Source organism: Pipra filicauda, unplaced genomic scaffold, assembly GCF_003945595.2.
Source record: "Pipra filicauda isolate LSUMZ 115617 unplaced genomic scaffold, ASM394559v2 scaffold38_size3968069_pilon, whole genome shotgun sequence".
In the NCBI taxonomy this organism is placed as follows: domain Eukaryota; kingdom Metazoa; phylum Chordata; class Aves; order Passeriformes; family Pipridae; genus Pipra; species Pipra filicauda.
In genome coordinates, this window is record NW_024104520.1 from 1,647,566 (window position 1) to 1,670,342 (window position 22,777).

Genomic DNA, 22,777 nt, shown 5'->3' on the forward strand with positions numbered 1-22,777 from the left:
ACTCACTTGATCTCAGTTGGGGTAGGATTGTACATTAGTACAAATTTAGGCTGAATGTGCCTGGCCACAAGTGAGGGCAGAGTTTGGGCTGCTGTGACAGTGGATTCACCCTTTGAAGTACCATGAGGCAAACAGGAAATTTTAAGTTTCCACCCAAGATGCTTTCAGAGTTCAGGTTGCTCCATAGTTGGGCAGCAGCTGAGCAGTAACATTTTTGGATTGTGAATTTAAATGCAGGCATTTACATTGAGCTTCAGTTGCATTATAAGCCTCTGTGCTTTTCCCTCTGGATAACCCATAATGATGAATTTCTATTGCTGTTATATAAAACAGTCTTTTTTTTGTGGCTTCTTTCATGTAAATCTGTTTAGTACCTTAATATGGGCTACTAATTGTTTTGCAGTGCCTTGACTTAAGTGAGCTCTGGAGGAAGTTCTAAATTCTTATGCAATGACATTGTATCTCCACATGCTATTTATATATAGACCCTGATATTTCATAAAATTTGCATAACTGTTACTATAGCATGTTTGCCTACTGCATATGCTATAGGAATGCATGCCAGTGACATTAATTAGCAATTATCTTTGTAGACAAGAGGCTTTCTATGATCACTGATAATGAGTAAAGAGTCAAGAAAGAGTTGAGCTACAATTACAGATACTGCCTGCTGCTGTCTCTGTGTTTTTGAGCATTTCAGATTTCATGATTAATCCCATCTCCCCTTCGTTCCCATAAATACATTTGAAAATTACTTACCCCGATTGTGTGAGTATTTTAAGCTTTTCCTGTTGTTTGGAAGCTGCTGTTGCTATGCCATCATCTATATTACAGTTTATTTAGGTGGGTGTTAAGATACAACTGGAGAGTTTAATAGGCTCATCTCATTGTGCACAGTGTTCTGATGGTGCGTGTCCTCATTTCAGTTACTGGGCAATTGCTATACCAAAGAGTAATGCTGGCTTCCACTTGGAAGTGGAGCAGAAATACTATCCTTGATGAATGTGTGTCTTAAATAGTGCAAATAAGTACTGGGAAGGAAAGCAATTCAGCTTAATTATCTTTGATTAGTTTTATACCTGTGGGCAGAGAACAGTTTCATTAGTGATTACTTTTATTTACAATTAATTTTTAGATTTATGTATGGCATCCAGATGTCTTCAGCCACAGAATCCTAAATGTCCCCAAACTATGTTGTAAGGACTTAAGCTGGTGGTTAACAGATGTTAATTTAATATCATTTTAATGTTGCTATTCACAGAGACTGTTAATCAAGGATATAAGATTTGCTTATTGGTCATGTGTCAAAATAAAACCCACGACCACTGGAACTTTGAAGAGCAATAGTGAGGAGGAAACTTTATTTACAGAAACTTTGTAGGTGAATTAACAAATTTAAGCACATACTTGAACAGTAGGAAAATAATTGCTTATATAATAAATCTTCTATAGTGAATTCCAGTTATCCTTGTATGATTTGTTGTATATATAGCAAAATTATCAAATAAATCCTTCTGCAACTCAATACTTGAGTATTATACAATACTTTTGCATAATATGCTGTGGATTAAGGAAGATTAAATATATTTACTCCTTCCAGCCAAACTGTTTCATAAAGTTTACTGAATAAAATAAAATTCAAGGATGAAACTGGGACTAGTCATCATCATGGCTAGGCTTTGGGAAGGACTCTACCCTAACTGGGACTAGTAAACAAATCAATAACCTTCAAGTGAAGTCTGTCAGTCTATCTTAAAACATTAGTATATTTTTGGTTATTTTTGGCTTTTTTTGGCAGAGGTTTGAGTACTGTGCTAATTCTTCTCAGTCTTGCCCCCTAGCCCCATAGGCATGTTCCCCTATAGGATCAAATGTTTACAGCTGTCAGTAAAATATGTGTCTTCATCTGTTATAAAAAAACAGGCTCATTTTATGTGCTTTTGGTAACTTCGGGATGCACCTTTCTCTAGGAGTTGCCAGGTATTCCCTTATATTTGAGTTCAGTCATTATAAGCATTCTTTATTCCAGTCATAGCAATTCTCATTTCTGGATAAAATACTAGTGCCTCTGCTCCCAGTTCAAGGCTGCTTATTCACAGATAACATTTGTCTGTTTTTTTAATACCTGTCCTAGGACTAATAATCTCTAACTGGGCTTTTTTATCTTACACAACAGCTTGGCAGAGGAATTAGACCACTTATTCTGACTTGCAATACTGACTTCTCTCTTTGTTAGCCTCTTACTGCCTTTGTTTTGATTCTCTATTTCAGTCCTAGATCCTCTTTCTCTGATGCAAAACAATGCTAGTAAAGACTCTAGTAACAACAAGTTTCATTTTGTAATTCTGTAGTTTGTCGTAATTGTTCAAGCAGCTTGATAAACCACTGTGGGTTTGGGTTTTTTTTGTCCCTTCTCCCCCCTGGCCTGAAGTTGTGAACTTCTGTTTGGAACAGAGCAGAGAGTGGAGCAAGGAAATGCCTTGACCTCTGAAGACAGAATGATGAAGATTGTCATCCTGACTACATCTGTACTGTTTCTGAGGATGCTCTAAAGCCATCTTAAGGATGTCTCAGCATACATCACCCCTTTGCAGGTCCTGCTGCCAGACTTCTAAGACACTTCAGAATTCTCCAAATGTATCCATTCAGTGTCCAGCATACAATCTCTCATAGACTGTTCTGGGATGGTTATGAAGGTCCTTCTGTCTTGCCTTATACCATATTCATGGAGCAACTGCTCCATAAGATCTTCCATATAACCTAAAAAAAAAGGGTTCTCAGCCTGAAGACAATAAATCACAATTTTGCTGTACCAGTATCCAGTAGAGATAACCAGTTTAGGGGATCATTTAGGTGGAAGATGAGAGAGATATGAAGAGGTTACCTCTAAAAGGTCTAAACAAGGAGAGTAGAGAAGACAGTGACAATAGGGGCAGCATCATCATCGTGGCCCTACCGTGAACATGTTAACAGAACCAGCCAGGCAGCTACCCATTCATCCCACTGTGTCTCCCCCTCCTCCTCTGAACCTGACATTGTGATAGAGACAGGCATGGACATTCAGTAGCATAGATGCCAGGTAGGTAGTGACAGACTGGTACCACGTTGCAGTAACTGACTACCCAGACACCAAAAAGCCCATGGCCACCAGATAAAAATTGCTTGCTCCTTGAAGAACCAATTGCATCTACATTTAGGGTGAAAGAGGTGATTGTTGAATATGAATGGCATATGCATTCCTCCCATCATGATGCTGAAATATTACTTCAGCTTTCCAAAAGGTTGCCTTGCTGTACCCAGCTGCACAACTGCTGCAATCCTCAAGTTGTATTGAAAATAACAAGGATAGAGAATTTGACTTCTGAGAGGATAATAAAGCTTAGAATTTTTCCATGTATAAAAAGTATGTAAATGTTACACTGATACCCAAATCAAGTACTGAAAGTGCAGAAACCCCCTGTATTAAAGTCAACTGGCAACCTCCAAATAACCTTCTTGGGCTCTGCAAGTGCAGATGAAAACATGCAATAAAATGGAAACTTCTGTTCTAAACTAGACACGCAGAGTTATGCACTAAGTCGTGGTGGCAAACAGTATGCCAGGCTCCAAAACTGGGGTATGCATTGAAATCATTATGCTTAGTTCAGAGAGGCAACAGAAGGGTGCTGTATGTAGATATACTATCTTAATAAGTATATGGTATTAAAAGGTAGTTTAGTACACTTAGTATATCTAGCCCCAGATATGGTATATAGTCGACAGCAAATATTTATTCAGCAAATTTGCTGAGTTTCTTGTTTATTTGGGCCAACATCCTCAAGAAGGATCACTACCTCTGAAACATCTGCCCCAAGTTTGTCAAGGTCTCACCACAAGCTTTCAGTACTTCCTGTTAACAAAAGAACTTGCTTTGCAAATCTAAACCTGGACAAAGTTGCAGTGTTATCAGATTATATACACACAAAAGAAATGAAAGTCCCCACAAAACAGGCTATGTTTCAGAAATTAGAATATTACTTATAATATTTAATTAAAACAAGTTTTGATTGAAATACATTTACAGTCAACTTCTAGCTCATAAAGCTTTTAGTTCAACTGATTGGGTGTTTTTGGTCCTTTAAGGGTAAAGGTACTTTCCTTCCAAAATAATATACTAGATCCAAAAGTACCCAAAATAACTCTTAATAAAAGCAGAATTCTTTTTAGTCTGAGCTCTCAGCTGTTTGGTCCTAAAAATCCTTAATATCTTATATAATGCACTTCTAATGCTGCAGAAACCAATTAAGGTACTAAACTTGACTATTTTACTCAGTCTTTCGTTGAAGTTTATTTTTTTCTGGTTGAAAGAAGTGTTTTTCAAGAGCGTTGACCAGTTCATCTAGTTCCTTCTTCAGCTGCTCAACATCACTGGGAAAAAAACAAACACACAGACATGGAAAACAGTGTCACAAATGGAGAAGCTAAAAAGCACATTTTCAGTCTGAGGAATTGTTAAGTCTGTTGCATTGTTTTAGACAAATATTTTCTATTAATGCTAAAAGTATATAGACTTGATCTCTTATGGTAATGCACTGATGTTCACTTCCAACTGATGTGAGTGAACACTATGGAGAACAAACCCACAATAGAATCTAAAGTAGAACAGGCAATTGGAGTTCAGAAGATCTTCTATTACTAAATGTATATGATTAGAAGTGTAACTTTTATACTTGTAACAGTATATTTAGATGAATTTTCTTCTATGAGAAAGTGTTATTTTCATTATGTAAGTTAATAATTACTTATCTTTAAGACTACTTGATTCCAAGACTATCAGTCAAGGCTACAATTACTAAACATAAAATGGTTTGAAATATATTAGAACACTGTATATGGTTTTATAATTTTAAAGCAACCATGTGTGTGAAAAGAGGGTGAAAATATTTACTTTCATTTAAGGCAGGATGGTTTTCCTGATATTATTTTTACTGAATGTGAAAGTGAGTTCAAAGGAATTTCAATGACAACACAAATGCATCAACAAATTTGGCAGAGTTGAAGCTTTATACAAATAAATTCACTAAAATAATGACTTCAGTAATATTATTTGATTGTGGAAAGCCCCTGTTCCACTAAAACAATACCAAAAATCCACACAGCCTCTATTACACCAAATTTACTGCTGTAAGTGACCATACCTGTTTCCAGGAGGTGCACAAAGTTCAGAATAGTATTTGATCTTTGGTTCTGTCCCACTGGTTCTCATTGTGGCCACTCCTCCATTAGCAAAAGTGAATGTTATCATTTGGCTACTTTTACTAGTAGGAAGTATCTAGAAATATTAAGAATATTTATTTTAGAAGCTTGGAAAGAGACTATCTATAAACCCATGACTTAATGTTACATCATATAACAAAAAGATCAGCGCAAATTAAGTTTAGTTCTGTTTTCTTCATCATTGTGGTCTTGAGACCACAATGACAGCCTTGTGCTCCACCTAGAATCTGGTAGCAGTACATCACTGCTAGGTAGCTCATTTCAAGTCTAGTCAACATTTTTACTGTGAATAGAAATTGCTCTGTGATGGCATTTCCCAGGAGGAAAAGAAACAGAGGTTGTAGAAAACTAAAGAATCCAAAGCCTCATCTCAGTAGACAGTTTAACTTACACTCACAAGATGATAATGCAAAACTGCTGTAGCAAGACAGCAAGATCCTCCTACCACCCTTTACAGGCTGTCATCTTGGAGAGAAAAACCACCACAAAACCAAACAAAAAACCCCAACACCACCCCCACTTCATTTCCTCTCACCAAGGAAAACAATCATCCCCAATCTGTTATTTTATGACTCAGTATGTAAAATAATGTTCAGAGTGTTTCTCCATAGAATTTTTTATGTATGTGTATATACATACACATATGATTTATATGTAATTTAGAAAGATACTTACAGCCTTTTGATCTGGCTGGCTGCTGTCATACCCAGTAGTTAGATCCCTTATTCCGGAAACTTTAAATCTACCGCAAGATTTTGGGTATGTGTTTTTTCCATCAAAATTCCTAAGGTTGTCAAAAAGCTGTTGAATAACTTTAGGATCGTGGCAGATGAAATATGAAGCTTTGGTAATATGGAAGCCATATCTGTGAAGATACAATATTCATGAATTAAAGAAGCAATGTTTTTCTTGCAGGTGTACACCAAACTCATTATATAACCTTCCATAAAGCAAGACTCTATGCTCATGGTCATCCAACTGTAGCATCAGTTCACCACCTTACAGTTTTAAGGCCTCAACAGCTTAATTGTCCTATTTTACATACTTTAAAGAAAGTTCTGTGCAGATGCCTTTTCCTGTTAATGATTAAAACTGAGAAAGTTAACTGCAAAATCAGAAAAAAAAAAAAGATACCATTATTGCCTTGAAGAGCTCTAACAACCATAGGAAGAGATTACATCTAAATAGCTTCTTTGACTGGATTTCAGCTAACCTTTTCTAAGTAAAACAAATTTTAGGCTGTTTTTTCCAATCACACTTCAATAAAGTGTTTCTAACAAAACTGAACTGTTCTGAATGCTGCCTCTTTACCTTACCTGTTTGATGCCAGGTAATGTGATGCAGAATCTGCATCACAGACAACTGACCTGCTAAAACTGACTTTTCAAAACAGCATGTTGTTGAAAAACATAAAAGCCTCGACTGGTTGTTTAAGTGAGCTCTTGCTACAGGTCAAGACTTGATAAAGATCCTTGATGCCAGAGAAAATCTGAAGGGCAGAAACTTTTGTTAGGACTGGGATTTTCACTCTCAAAACCCAAAAGACTCCTTAAATAGGGTCATGTTTATACCTAAATGGACATCTTGGAGATTAGTAGTAGTTAAATCAGTCTTGAGAATTCAGAAGGGAATTAACAAAACCTATCTTGTAACTGAAAAAAGTGATAAGCCAACTAGGACTGTGTCCTTTTCCTGATCTGCATTTATTTCTTTGAGAACAGATCCCCATTCTATATTTTCAAAATGCAGAGTAGAGTTTCTTCTGCTTCAACAGCAACTCACAAAGAAAATCTGACAAAGAATAAAGTAGTAAAAAGTAGAAAACTACCAACTCCATACTAGCCACAAACAAATTAAAATCACACAGAAAACGATCCCCCCAAAAAACAAGAATCTTCCTTCCAGTTCTAGTTATCAAGCATCAATTTAACAGTGCAGATCCCTGTATCTGCAGCTTTTCCACAAAGAGTGACTATGTGCAGTGACATCTTACAGACTGCTTCTATGCTAAAGAAGCTCTGACTTTTAGAGTCCTCTTCAGTGGCTATGTACACACCAGCACTGTGGCACAGCTCAATTCCACCCAGTTAAATATTCTGAGGGCAACCTGAAGCAGGTGTTTACTGAATTAGTATATTAAAAATATAACAAAAAAGCCCAAGCTGGAGAAGGATAATTCTTTGAACATGAACTTCCAGCTACTAGTAATAAAGGGAATTCTCATGTCAGATGCTATATTTGCAGCTCTAAGCACGAATTCCTCTTCCATGCTTTTATATTACCGTTTCTTAAACCCACCTAAACTTCTGCTATCTACAATAGCTGATAAATCCCACAATTTATTTATGCAGCGTAAGCAAGTCATTGCCACTTGATTTCTTCTTAAAGAGTGGATCAAACGAGCATGGCTGGTGCTGTACGCAAATGAGAACTCTAAGGATTGGTAGAACAAGCAGCAGCAAAGCTGGAGTTTTCCACAAGTCTCTTTGCAGGTTCCACCGCTCCTTTGTTAGTGTCTGAGAGACATGAAGAAGTGGACAGTATCAGCTAGTCTGGGCTGCTCCCTCCTTTACAACAAAGAACCCAAAACCTCCACAAAATCCACTCCCTGCCCTATGAAAGCCAGTAGCCATCTTTGCTATTATTTCTTTGAACACATTAAACAAGAACAAAAGAAAAGTAGTGCCTCATATTAAAGGCTCTCAGAGGGGATACCCAGCTGTAAATAGCCAAGAGTTATGGCCAGTCACAGCATTTCTAAATAACCAGCTCAGATCTCAGTAATCAGAAGCAGAAGGAACAACCAAAATCCAACAACATAAACTATCCATCAAAAAAAGACAGAATAATATCATAAAAAGCCTAAATTTAGAGCCAACTAGAATTAATTTAATCACAAGTAGCCCTGCAAGGACAAAAGCAAGCTGGCTTCTATGAGTAGCATAAATATGCCAGAGCTACTTAGACCCATTCTGCCATCAACATTTTTGTGCATCTGGCTCATTTAAGCAGCAAGAAGTACTATGGTCTCTACAACACAGCAATACTGCTGGCCAAAAACCTGCCCAATCTTCTGTTAAAAGACACAGAATTTCCCAAAAGGGAAAAATCTTTTGGACAAGCAAATAAAAGCAAGCCAAAAATCTCATTAACTAACAGGGAATTAGTAAGGGAGTATTATTATTTTTAACATATCTTAAAATGACACAAAACAAAGTCATAAACATATTCATGCCCATGAGGCAGGAGCACTTTCTGGAAGACTACTATTAGCACAGAATTGTGTTAATAGTACAATAACCCACATTTTAATTCTTCATATACGAGAGGGTGCTACTGAGTCCCTATTAACCCCAGCATGTGAAATGAAGAAATCTGAAGATTAAACAATTATAACTGAACTCACTCATCATAGACAGCTTTCAGCTGCTGAGTCAAAGACAAATTCCTGGTTGCCAAAAAGCTAGCCATCTCCGCAGTTATAACGGCAGCACTGACACCATCTTTGTCCAGAACAGCAGGACAGCACATATATCCTAAACAAAGAACATTATATATAACATTCTGACATATTTTGACACAATTTTAAAATGAAATAAGATAAAATGAGGGGGGTGCAGTGTGGGGTGGTTAATCAAACCAACATTTTTTTAAAGGACAAATGCACATTACCATAGTACAGACATTTTAGAGTTAAAACGAAAATAGAAAAATTTTATCTTCTAATCAGCGTTAATTTTGATAAGCAAGGTATATAATGGAATTTCAAGACAGATGCTTGCATCATATCAGTGCCAGATGCTCCCAAGTACTTATGGAGCTCTCCTGAAAGAGAAATGCCACACTGCAGGAATGATGCAAGTACTTTGTCTCAAATGTGATTCCCCTACATGGTACCGTAAGGTAACACTGATAATGATCTGTGAAATTAGTCACATTTTCTCCGGTTTTCAGGTATTGACATACTTAAGAAATAGCTTTACAATTTCCTGCTCACAAATTCATAGCTTTTGTTCATGGCTTTCATTCATGGCTTTCCAGTTTACAAATATAATTTAAGGGAATTTTTACTTTATTTTATTCACATTTAAACTTAGCTTAAAACTGTCAGGTAAACAAACAAATTCAAGTCTGAAAAATGCAGTTTCTTTTTTTAAATAGCTTATGCATAATTTGCAGTCCAAGTCTACACAGTCATGCTACTGAAGATACATACACTTAGCTCACATCAAACTTTGTGCTAAGGAGAGATACAAAGGATTAAAACCAGTATTATCAATCAGCCAAATGGATGATTATCTGTTACTCACTGGAAATACACCCATTATGTTGAGGGCACCCTTATGTTGCCATCTTTACCGTTTTTGTTTTTTAAAAAACTTTTTCCTTCTTTACGGTGGGGGTAACAGAGCACCAGCACAGGTTGCCCAGAGAGGTTGTGCAGTTCTCCTTCCCTGGAGGTATTCAAGAACCATCAGGACATAAGCCAGGGGACCCTGCTTGAGCAGGGAGGTTGGACCACATGACTTCCAGCAATCCCTTCCAACCTTACCCATTCTGTGATTCTGTCACTTTTTGCAGTAGTTCTACTTTCACCATTTCGCAGGACATGAAAACATAATATTCTATTTCTTACCTATAGCCTCCTCAAATGCAAAAAGAACAGCTTTTCCCTGGTCCATGAGCTGTTTGGCCCGGTTGCCCATCCACTTGAAACCTGTCAGTGTTTCCTGCAGCAGTGAGGAGAAATAGAAGGCATTAAAAAGCAATGTTTTAAAAAGATGTGACACTGTGTAAGAAAAAAAATTAAAGAACACGGAACAATATGTAATATGTTGCTTACCTCAAAGTGAAAACCTTCCTTTAATGCAATTGCTCTCAGAATTTTGGAAGAAACAGTACTGGATAACATGTAGACATCTTTAATGGCACGAGTATCCCTATTGTTATTTTTCCAGCACGTGAAGATCCACCAGCCTAAAAGAGCTCCCAGCTCATTTCCAGAAAACACTTTCCATTCACCACTAGAGAGGAAAAAAATAATAGCAAATACATGATTTCAAAGGATAATACTGGAGGGAAAAAAAAATTGGTTCTTCTACACATCAATATTAACAAATAAACCACTGCCTCTGAATTCCAAGTAACAGTAACAAGATAGTGAATGTTAATTGTGAACAAAAAAAAAATTCCTCTCTCCCCCCCCCCCCCAAACATTCTGAAATGGTTACCTTCCTCCTCTATCATATGTACAAACTTTTGAGCTTATCCAAAGATGAAACAGTGATATTTCCAGCATATTTTAAGTAAAACAAAAATATTCCGCAGAAAAATTATAGATCAGTGATTAAGACAAGCACAAAGATACAAAAATACAATTCTCAAGTAGTCAGTATTTTAGTCAACCCCATGACAAATACTTTTTATTTAATCCCAAATACATAAATTGGTCATTGAGAAGATTGGGAAAAAAAACCTCAAATGGGTAAAAAAAGATTAATATGGATGTGTTGCTAGAACATAAAAAAACCTCAAGAAAAAAGGGAAAGACAAACGTGAAAATTGTCCAAAAATTCTCAGTCATAAAAGGGGACAAATACACTACCAAACAGACAAAATCGAGACCTACAGAAACAGTACCTGTTGTGAAAGAGAAGCAGATTCAGTCTCCTGCATTTATTGATGCCAACATGCACAAAGCAATGCACAGCGGCAACTTAGTGTAAGAGCGCTGAGAGAGTGTGCTCTAGCAGGAGTTTCTGTCAAAGAAGAAGTACAGATACTGTAGAAGCCTATATTAATATTTGATTAGTGTATGAACAGCTACAGCAGGAGTCTGAGAGGACGCAGGACTGAAAGTTAGGAGACAAGTTAAGACTGACTAAACAACGAGCACATAGGTAGGAGAATGAGAGCACCATGCTCTCACTGGTGATAAATATGATAAACTAACACCTCTCTCTTCAATCTTCTGATAGCTCTAAGTTTTTAGACAACAATCAGGAGTGATTTTGCATTCTTGCTTTAACCTATCATAACTAGCACAAACTGAAGCTTTTTTATGCCTTTTCCTCAATGCTGAATTGCCAACTGGGGCTGGCACAGACCAAAACCATTAAAATAAGGATATCTCAGCTAATACTGCCCAAGATACTGCAGAAAGTGCCAACTAGCTCATTCTTCTTCTGAAGACAGAGAAGCCTCCTTAGTTCATGGTGCAAGGTTAATAAGTTTAAAAGTACCTCAAAACCCTAAAGAAAACTCTGCCATCTTTGAAGCTGCTACAAAACAGAAAGAGATTATCTGGTGAGTAAAACAACTACTTGCACTGCCTCCTTTTAATGGGTTTTTGGAATTTGTCTAACAGATACAGATTCAACTGCTTGCATCATCCACAATCACTGAGGACATCTAGCAGGTGCCCATCTCATCCCTTGGGGACCAAAGATTGTTACCATAATTTTATATCCCTCTTCTGGCTCTTATGCACAGGGAATTTATATATACTATTTTTCCTTCTGCCCTAGCAAAATATTTTTTTTCTGCTCCTCTCTGAGCTGGAAACCTTGAAGCTTACTTTTATTAAAGATTTATGGTTTCTAACTGCTCAGATTAGTTTCTGCTCTATCAAGGTAGATGCAGGAGAAACACCACTATTTGTAGAAATTATACCAAGTGCAGAACTTCAGCTTGTTCTCATTCATCACATATAACCACAATACAGAAATGCAAACCATTGTAAAAGTACAGGATATCAGGAGGCATGAAATAAGGGGATGGCCATATTGAGTCAGAACTATAGATTACACTCCATGAATATGGTTAAGCAAGTTTACCTTTTGTGATCCCATTCTTTGATAGGGTATACACAGAGAAATAATCCATGTATAGTTGGTTCTTGAAGGGTAGAGTACAAATAACTACACCCAGAAGTACTAAACAGTGACAAACCTTAAGGTGAAATTCAGGTATGTAACATTATGGAAAGAAGTGGGGAACTGAGCAAGAGAGGCACAAATCATCTAATGATTAGTAAAATGACTGGTTTAACAGTATTTGAGAAAGAAGGAACTCATACTAAAGAACAGAGATTATCAGGGAACTATAAGGATTCTCCTGAATATCCAAGTTATTATTTAATAAACATAGTATGAAAGAATGCTCATCAGCCTTATGTGAAAAAGTTCTAACTGAAAAACTACCTTTAAAAAGGTACAGCACAATCACAACAACTCACATGCTTCTGTGCATGCCTCAAGTACAGCAAGTGTCAAGTATTTATTCAGGCTTCTGTACAGTGTCTAGTATTAATCCCTATTTCATGTCCTGCCCCCACTGCAGTCTGCTTCATATAGTCCTCTCCCATTTCTGTTTTTTCAGTCCAAAAATGACTATTGTGACTATTCTTCCTTTGCAATACAGGTAGTAAGAATTTTCCAAATCAGTAAAAAATGTGAATGGCTTGCACTTCTTTATTACCGTACCTCTCTTGTTTCTCTGCCACAGCAAGTCGATCAGCATCAGGATCATTTGCTAAAATGATTCTTGCCCCATCTTTTTCAGCCAAAGCAAAAGACAATGTCTGGAAAAGTGGCAAGCAAGACCAGATAAGCATTAATATTCCCAAATAATATTTTCACTTTCATTATAGGTTTTAAATAATTTTCCCAATTTATTTAATCTCACCCAAAATCATTATGTGTCTCTGAAAAAAACTAAAAACCTCTAGCCTGGCAGCAGTAGAACGCAATCAAGATATTTAACTTTACCTATATCATTCTAATTCTGTAGCTTGAACTAAAAGCTACTTAGATTCAGAGGGATCCTTCAATAACAAAGTGTAGCGAAAGTAGTAGCAGAAATTCTAACCACCTGTCAGGACTTCTCCTGCCCCCTCCTGGTGTTGTGTCAGAAATTAGTCCTTGTATTTCAGATGTAAATTGTACAAATCTTTCAAAACCAACTGCGAAGACTACTTTTTTATTTTATTTTTTTTAAATTAATTATCACTTTGTTCTGTGTGCAGATGCTGCCCATTCTGTTAGAGTACAGAACAAAGTAGTTGAAAGTTATACCTAATTACTACCTGACTGGTTCAAATAGTTGTATCAATGAAAGGATACCAGCTAACTCTTCATTAAATGTAAGGCTATGAAAACATTAGAAACAAAATAGAACCTTCAACCAATATCTATAGCTGTGACTTCTGGCAAAAAGGAAAGATATTGAAAGACTTTGCAGCTAATTATAAAAAAAACCCCACAACCTATTTACCAGAACACCTTTTCCTTCTTCAGGATTTGGATACTTCACTGTGGGAAAGTCTGGATCAGGATCTTTCTGCTCCGGAACAGCAAAAGGAGGGCTAAGGTCAAATGCCTTGAAGGCCAACTGCACAAATTTATGACCCACACCATGCACAGAAGTATGAACAAATTTCAGGTTTGTTTCCTTGTTTATATTCCTGAAATAAAACAGATTAACAGTAAACTTGGATATGGAAGAATGTTCTGCACAAAACTGACTATATTCAGGAACAGATACAACTCGGTATTCTGTATCATAGGAGACATTTAATTCCAATTCTGGAAAAGCAGCACAATTTCTCACATAGCCCCAGCTTTCTAGTAATTCTGACTTTGGTTTTTTTCACTTACTTTGCTGGGTTAGACGTCTGCCAGGCCAGCAGATGGCACTGGCTTGCTACAGCATCACAGCTGCCAGTGCTACCACAAAAGACGACAAGAAGGCACAGGCAGAACTGGGTCATGGCAGGATTGTGGCCACCCTCATTTCCACCAATTTAAACTGCCCTGCTGACATACTAGAGGGAATACTCTGTATTCTTAAAGGAATTAACACCAGTCACCTGTAAAAGCACTGTTTCTGTATGTCTTTGAAATACTCCTTATTGACTGTGGCATATGGATCATGAAGTAGCGGGCTGCTGTCAATCAGTTTGTCATCCCAAACCTGAGGCCATGGTTCTTGATTCTCCTCAATAGCATGAGAAATTCCCTTGTCGTGAGGGGAAATGATCTGAGCACCATTCTCCCAGTAAACCTAAATAATAAATAGGGTGAGTATTTGATCATTAATATTATAAGATAGTTTTGTTACTCTTTTTGTTGGTTAAAGTGCACTACATTCAGTAGAGTGTTACAATAAATTAGGCTTAGGTATACCCAGAATATTCCCCTGTTCATATTCTCAGTGTTTCTTCTCCCGTCCCATTTTTGTTCTATAAAAAAAACCTTGTTTATTTTATCTAAAGATAAAAAGATCCATAATGAAATCCAAAACAAGAGCCCGTCATTTACTGAGAAAAATTCCATTTTTGTATTTTGGAAACAGTTTGTATATGACTAGCCCAGATATGGAATGACTGGTGGGCAGGTAATTCAGATATGTTTTTTTCAGTGGAAAGTAGATTTCTTTCATAGAAAAAACTTGCACCAATAACTGTATCACTTAGCAAAAGAAAAATATACTACAAAAAATTAATGGAATTTATTTAAAATGTTTTGTACAAGCAACTCATTAGGCTTTACATATTTTGAATTTTCTGGGTTTGTAAAACTAAGGAGACCTTTTAAATTCATGAACTAGAGAAATAATTAATGCTTTTGAAGAGGAACCAATATTTTAAAGTGTTCCAAAGTATGCAATAGCATTACTTCCTGGTTTCTAGAGCAAAGATTTTAATTATGGTATTAGTATAATATGCCACTAGCTTTAAATAAATACACCTATAAGAGATCAGACTAGCAATTAATTTAGTCTATACCATGATAGGAACTATATACAATAGCATTAGTCTCTCTCTACGTGAAAAAAAAAAAAAGGTTTGAAAAGAGCCAGAAAGCAGATCACATAGGGATACCTTGTAACCATTGTCTTGTTTTGGATTATGGGAAGCTGTAACCATAATTCCAGCACAAAGCTTCAGATGAGTTACTGTATATGGCTGTAAAAAGAGAAAGTTATCAGAAGTGGAATGTGCAACTTAATATATAATATTATTTATTCTCATGCATACATAATACTTCCATACTTCTGAATGAAAAGAAAACCAGGACGTAATTCTACACACTGACTTCCTAAAGCAAAAGCTAAGTAGTACTTGCTCCACTAACCCCATGTGGCACAACTTTAGTCCTTGCTTTTTCTTGTGCATTTTTCCATTTATATGTTCTTAGTATTGTTTCAGATGCTTTGTGAATTTCTAGAGCAGCGTATTTATAGAAGGAAGCCAAATGCATGTGTTGCCTACTGTAGAATGACCTGAGGTACCCAAAGTCTTAGGGAGTGCCAAGTCAGTTGGGGTAATGACAGAAGTCCACGGGGGGCAGAGAACTACAACTCAAGCAGTCTCATCCATACTATCTTCTGAGAGCAGCCTGTGGAGCAACTAACTCCATCGTCATTCAGAAGAGAATTTTTGGAGAGGGCTCTTATAAACTAGCCCAAAACAGATGGAGTGAATTAAAAATAAAGCATTATTTGTGACTACAGGTTCAATGTATGTTTACTCCTGGCTCTTTATTTAATAGTGAAATGCAATCAACTGCAGTTCTTGCAACACTGCTTTAAACTGCACTATGAAGAATTTGACCCTAAATCTACAATAATCACAAAACTAAATTTGTGTGTATGTTTCAGACTTCAGACTCCACAGCAATCTAGAAACAATGAGATGCCTCCTACAAGACAAGTCTGCCGGAAAGCAGGAATGAATAGAAATGCATCCCACTGTCACTGACATTCCACATTCTCCTTTCTCTTGCTATGGATATTGTAAACTAAACATAGCTAAATAAGCACAAGACTAACTGCAGGAAGAACTTAAAAAGTAAAAAGTGGTTTATCTAGTTATTCTTACTGTAAGTAATGCAAACTACCTGACAGAATTTATGTGTATATAAAGAAGATATAGTATATAAAAAGATATAATAGGAAAACCTACCACAAAGGGAGTTGGTATTATATCAGAGAAGAGATAAACTGGAACTCCTTGACTGATGAAGGTACTGGCAGCAAGTCTTGCAAACCTAAACAGGAAGAAAAGATGCCTAGGGAATATATTCATTTTCTCACCGATTAGTGACCTAGAATTCACAGCTTTCCCTCCCACCCCCATCCAATTAAAAATTCCAAAACCCAAAAACAAACAAAACTACACATCAAATATATCTCAATTATTACACAGACCCATTTTAAATGTGTTCCCTCACTGTTCTCAATAGACAAAGCACAACTCTTAAGGACTGCTTTGGCATTACCAGAATATTGTAAATACCTTAATTCACTCTACAGAAAGAAAATACAGTTGGAGTAGATATAAAACCATAATGGATCACATAAGGCATCTACAAAATACTGAAAACCTGAAAAGTACCTTTTGCTACTACCTCCGCTGGAAAGATGAGCACGAGCATCAAACCCAATCACAACTCCTCTCTTTTTCAGGTCACTGAAATTCTTCTCAAGGTATCTGCAAAATCCCTGAAAACAACATCAAATCTACCTCATTAACCCAATCTTAATAATTAATTTATCATTGCATTAAGGTGATTGCTAAGATGCTGATGTCTTAGAAAGGTGAGTGAACACAGCATCTCACTGAACTGCTCTGGGATTCAGCTTGTCCACGACCAATAAACATCGAGAAATATCAGAAACCTTCAAATCAATATTGAAACCTGGACAGCATTAAAGTACTTTTCAAAATATCAGAAGCAGCTCCGAAAAGGAACAGACAACATGATTAGTCTGAATTGCAAATTTTGAAAAGTGATTTATCTGTCTTAAGTCTCACATGAAGAAGAGAACAACTGGCCAGTGTTGTCATTTTTTAACCAAATCTCACCCTTAATAACGACACATGTTTAGGACATGATACGTCACCATGCCAGGTTGCAGTAATTTAAGGTTCTGGCTTTTTTTAAGCTCTTCCCAAGTAGATCTACTTTAGGATCTATGTACATATATACAGCTTCACTGCCTTTATGTAAATTTATGTCCAACACACACAAAGCTTAGCCAAATTTGGGGTTTTTTGTAGTTGTTACATCAGTACTGTTACACTTGAGCTTAACTACAGCCCTGTATAAATTAAATTGCAAATTAAATACGGAAAATAACTTTTAATGGTTTAATAGCTTCTCTCTGCTTGTTTTCAGAAATCAGCACTCACTTAATAATTACCAATTAAATTACTTCTGAAAACCAGAAGAATAGTAAAAAAACTCTCACAAATAAATAGTTTATTTACAGTAAAAAACTGTAAAAAACTTGTAGAATACTGGTTTTGCTTGTCATTAATGAGAGCTCTTCCATTTGTATATACAACCAGTTAAGTGAGATAAAGTGCTGAACACGATACCTGGGTTGTCTGGATAATAGTCAAGTCGTTCATGTGGGAAATCCCTGCTCCCATGGCAGCTCTGAGCCCTGCTGTGCCAAACTCCATTCGTGAGCCAAAGTATTTCTGCAGTTCTCCAGCATTTCCTTCTGCAAGCAGTTGCTTCACGATTGCATAAGTTTTTGGATTCTGTAGATACAAAATTCGTATATTCTAAAAAAGGTTTTGTTTGTCCGTCTTAACAGAATTGGCTTTCTGTTCCGGTCTCTGTATGGGGTTATTTCAGTATCAAAACATGGCACACCACCTCAAGAATACCAGAACTCCTGCTACATCTTCTTAATTTTAAATCAGTACAACCTCAAGTATTACTTATTTTAGATTTATCTCCTTAAGTGAACATGCTGCCTTGACAGCAGTGTATATATCACATTTTGGGATGTTAAAAGATTTCCAAGATGTCTGTTTTAATGTTTTCTGTTTTTACAAACAAAACAAACAAAAAGAGCACACTTTTACAGTTCTGAAAATTTTTGTCATCACAACACAAGAACTCTTCTAAACATTCAGGAAAGTAGGTTAAGCTGATTATTAAGAAATATTTGTTACTTCCATAGCACTATATGTAGAGTTCAAAAAAAAATAAAATCATAACCTTGTCCCAAGACTAGCTAACACCAGGGGCAGCAGCAAAACTAAGCAGACTGGTCAGAAGAGAAAGATGACAATTTCCAAGATATTTGCAGGTAATGCTTGGGATGAAAGCCTAGCATCTGCAGCCAAATTCTTAAAAAAAATTACTCCAGGGTGGCAACGAAAGGGCTGTGTCAGACAGCTTGTGAACAGTGAGGAGTTTCTAACTTTCACTGCTTTTCTTGGTACATTGCTTCTATATACTTTATACCGCTACCAACTCTCTTTGTTTCCAGACTTAGGGAATTAGTAAAGTCCTGTGTGCTCCAACTTCTCAATCTTAATAACATGAGATTTGTGAACTTCAGTATTTGATTTCTTGAGAACTGATAAGCCAAGAGGACAGTGGCACACTCCTGGCAACAGGGTTATCTGGAGAGGGGGGCAGGTCACTCACTGCATGAGTACACACACTTTACACTGGATTATAATTTCTTATACAAAGATTATAATTTCCAAAGGGACACAAGCTTTGATTTCTAGGCAATCAAATGGCCTCATAAAAGTCACAGACTTTACTATATCCTGGATGACCTAGGTACACTTACAGCATGGGAAGGCATATTACCCCAGGTAAAAAGAAAAAAAAACCTAAATGCTGAAACTTATATTTTCTGCAGCTTCAGAAAATACTGCAGAACACACACAGTAGTAGGCATGTGAGCGAGCTTGCATATAAAGGTGTAAGCATTCTTCACATCAAACTGAAACCAGAGTCAGGATGTTCTAATCACTGACCTGTGCACCCCTGCTGCAGGACAAACAACATAGTTTAAATAAACACTTAAAAAGCTAAAGAGTCTTTGGTGCTAATGAGCAAACTACTTAATGAAGAATAAGCTAAATAATAATAAAAAAAAATCTAGTTTCTTGAGTAGAATAAGCAATTAGGTAGCCCAGAATTACTGATTTCCAGTTTAAGAGTTATGAATTTACCAGTCCAAGAATGTTGTAATTGACGACTGCCTTGTAGAAGGCTCAACATCATTATTATTACTGAGTAATTATATTCCATGAGAATAAATAGAATTCTATGTTATTATATAGGGCAGCATAACCATTCTGAGTTTAGGCTGTTTACAAATTGACCTCAATTTTTTGCTGCAACATCAGGCCTATGTTGCATAGGTAAGGCCTGAATGACACAGTTTGCACCAGGCTTTGTACACTGCCTAGTCACCTTTTTATTCCCCTGTATGAGCTTTGTGCACGAGTCATCTCCGCATTGAAATGAGCATCTCTTTAAGTAGATACTGCACATGTTTGTATAGATGTTTGACAGACTAAAAGTTGCAATGCCAATACAGAAGGACACCAGGAACATCCTGCAGCCCTCACAGCCAAAGAGGTTTTTGTTTGTTGTTGTTAGAGGAATTTCCCAGGTTTGATATCTGCTGTGAAAGTAGAGGGTCCTCCAGTTTTTTAAGTCTGGTTAAATGATTGTACATGTCCCCTCCCTGCCTCCACCCCCCACCAATCATGGTAAAAACCCAGCCCAAGTCTGTTCAATATAGCAGAAGGATTTTTCCAGAGTTACTGTTATAATTGTTTATGGCTATATTCTCCTAAGAATATGCCCTTTTTTTTTTTTGTGGAGAACGTTATGATGCCATTATATACAGCTAAGTAAAAAAATAAACTTAGTTTTGGCTTTTTCTTCTGCTTAAACTCTTCACAGCATCTCTACTAAAGAAGGATCAAATTGTATCTGAAGGATAAAGTGCTGGGTTTCTCCTTTCTTATTGGTTCTCTCTGGTTACAATTTTTCTACTCTGAGATTACATCAGATGTGAGTATAGGAATACCAATTTCTGTGATACAGTGGCAGGTGATTTAATACTGAGTTAATATCCACTAGTGCAATTAGCTTGAAGATCACCTGGAAACACTTGAGTTATTTACTTTAATCTACACTACAGGAAGGCCCAAAGAGGTATCATCAGCACAGGAGTCCTCACAAGGTTTTAGAGTAGAGGGAAAACTTCTGACTAAACAGATTTTATATTTACTAAAACTAGAAACTACCTTCTATTAATAATTTTATGATTGATAATAAAAAACCGAACAATATGCTACTACTGTAATGAATACAGTGATGAAAACAGCCTGGTAACAAGCACAGTAATTATCACTTAGGTAGAAGCTTCCTCTTAGGTCAGTAGGACTGCTGTCAGCCATAAGGGCTTGCTCTTGCAAACTATTATTTTGTAAGAAACATGTTGCTTATCATCATTAAATATTAACCTATCTCTGCATGTCAAAAAGGAATCTTTTTTTATATCAGAGTAAATGGACAAGGGTTATACCTGATTCTTTTGTTGCTCAATACAAACATGTAACAGGTCCCTGAGAAATTAAAATACCTCATCATTTTTGAGCAATCAGCAATGGGTATTACAAATGGGTCAATTATTACCAAGTCAAAGATGCAAATGTTAACAAAGGGTTAACCTTTCAAAAGTAAAGATGCTGTAATGGACACTGCATTAGATTTCTAGAGGGCTTAACAAAATAATCAGAATAACCAGCTGAAAATTAAAGTATTACACAGAAGATAGAAATATACCTAGTGTTAATCAGGGAAGTTATGCAAATAAGATGCCTTTGGAAATCACACTGCTTTCTCAAAATAAAATTAAATTGGGGGGGGAAAAGACACAAAAGCTTATTGTCATTTGATGTGATACATTATCCATTCTGAAAGGAGGACTGGTTTGGCACAGCACTATCATCAATAAAACCAGAGCTGGCTAACTGATAGCTAAAAAGTTAAATGACCTTTAATGAGGAATCACAACAAGCTTGAGGTACTTCTAATGATGTCCTTCAGAACCTATAAAGAATACTAAATAAAGAATTATTATATGTTTTCACTGATAATCTTGAAATAAGCAGAAAATGCCTTACCAGACAAGTATGTGAACTGCACAAAGCTCTGGAGCATTGTACAGTGCTGAGTCCAAGGCAGACACTTAAGTGACTGAAGTGGGGCAATGGCCAGTGTGTTCCAATAAAGCCAGAATAACAAATTTTATGAATAGGGCCATAAAAGATGCAAATTAAACATACCAGCAGAGGCCTGCATCTGAGTGGGAACTGCAGCAGCAAGCCACGATGTGAGCATTTCCAGAACACCACTATGGCAAGATATTCCGATAGACATGTGGAAAATATAAATTATTTTACTTCTGCATATAGCGCTGTCAAGGCCAAAACTACAGACAAAGATAAGTCTTAACAGAAGGGAAATAACGCGTGCTAAAGTATTCCCAAGCAATAGCAAAAAAAGGGAGAAAAACCATGAAACCAGAAAATATTGAAGATTCAGGAGTTATTTCATTAACAGTGAGAATCACTAAGCACTGGATAACACCTGAAAAAAGAGGCTGGACAAATTCTGCATTTCCTAGTGCTTTTGAAGCGAGCCCACATGTCTTTTGGAATCAATATTTTAATTAACAAAAATTTGGACGTACCAGGAGGTTTTTAACACAGACAACACTGCAATGTCTGCTGGCCTTTAATAATTTAAGTTTATCAGCTGCCCCTGCAATAGAAGCAGTTCGGATCAACACAGGCCCTTTCGAAAAAGACATTCAGTACAGCTGACAGCCAGTCAGAGGGACGATACTGGAAGACCAGCTGAGGGGGCTTCCAAATGGAACCGGGGCTGCTGCGGCAGGTGACGGAGCCGCGGGGCCGGCCCCGCATCCTGACCTGCGCCGGCCCCGCATCCTGACCTGCGCCGGCCCCGCATCCTGACCTGCGCCGGCCCCGCATCCTGACCTGCGCCGGCCCCGCATCCTGACCTGCGCCGGCCCCGCCGCGGCCCTCGCTGCGGGGCGGGAGCTGTGGAGGGAGAGCACCCCCTGGTCAGAGAGCTCTGAGGGCAGAGCGAAAGGAGCCAACACGTGCCTTGACCGCACTCGGCACAACGCAACAGCCGGGAATCACCCTGGAGTGCCTCCTGACCCTTTTCCAGCCTGAGCCCCCATCGCCGCCCCCGCGTGGAAGGGAAGCGCCCGCCGTCCCTTACCTTATCCCAGAGCAACCACTGCTCGGCCGCGCGGCGGAGCGCGGCATCCCCAGCAGAGCCCCGCGCTGCCATCCCGATCCCGACCCCAACGCCGCCCGAGCCGCCGCCGCTCCACTCCTTCCCTCTTCCGGAGCACCCGCTCCGCCCGCCGGGGCCGTGCCGGGCCGCCCCACCTCCGCCCCGCCCGCCTGCCCGGGCCCGGCGGGGTCAGGGTCAGGGGCAGCGCCGGGGCCGTGCCGGGCCGCCCCGCCCCGCTCGCCCGGGCCGTGGGTTAGAGCGGGGGATTTAATGATTTATCTGGTGAGCCGCGTCTCTGCATTTCTCCGGAACGCCCGGAGTGCGGCGAGCGGCTGCCCCGCCGCTGGCGGAGCTGCCTGGGGCAAGGGCAAGTGCCTCGCCACCGGGGGAGTCCCGAGCGGCTGCGGAGC

The 22,777-nt window shown here is 38.1% G+C and overlaps 1 protein-coding gene across 1 annotated transcript; it reads right to left on the reverse strand.

The window, feature by feature from the left end:
* Positions 1 to 1,347: 1,347 nt before the first annotated feature.
* PGM2 (phosphoglucomutase 2) lies at positions 1,348 to 22,777 on the reverse strand. The gene is made up of 14 exons (XM_027746777.2): positions 22,350 to 22,777; positions 17,642 to 17,809; positions 16,655 to 16,761; positions 16,223 to 16,307; positions 15,140 to 15,223; positions 14,126 to 14,319; positions 13,531 to 13,720; positions 12,741 to 12,838; positions 10,100 to 10,280; positions 9,893 to 9,986; positions 8,663 to 8,792; positions 5,932 to 6,121; positions 5,178 to 5,311; positions 1,348 to 4,407 (listed from the first exon to the last, which is right to left on the reverse strand). The coding sequence occupies exons 1-14, from the start codon at positions 22,419 to 22,421 to the stop codon at positions 4,305 to 4,307; spliced, it is 1,830 nt and encodes a 609-aa protein (XP_027602578.2). The 5' UTR covers positions 22,422 to 22,777; the 3' UTR covers positions 1,348 to 4,304.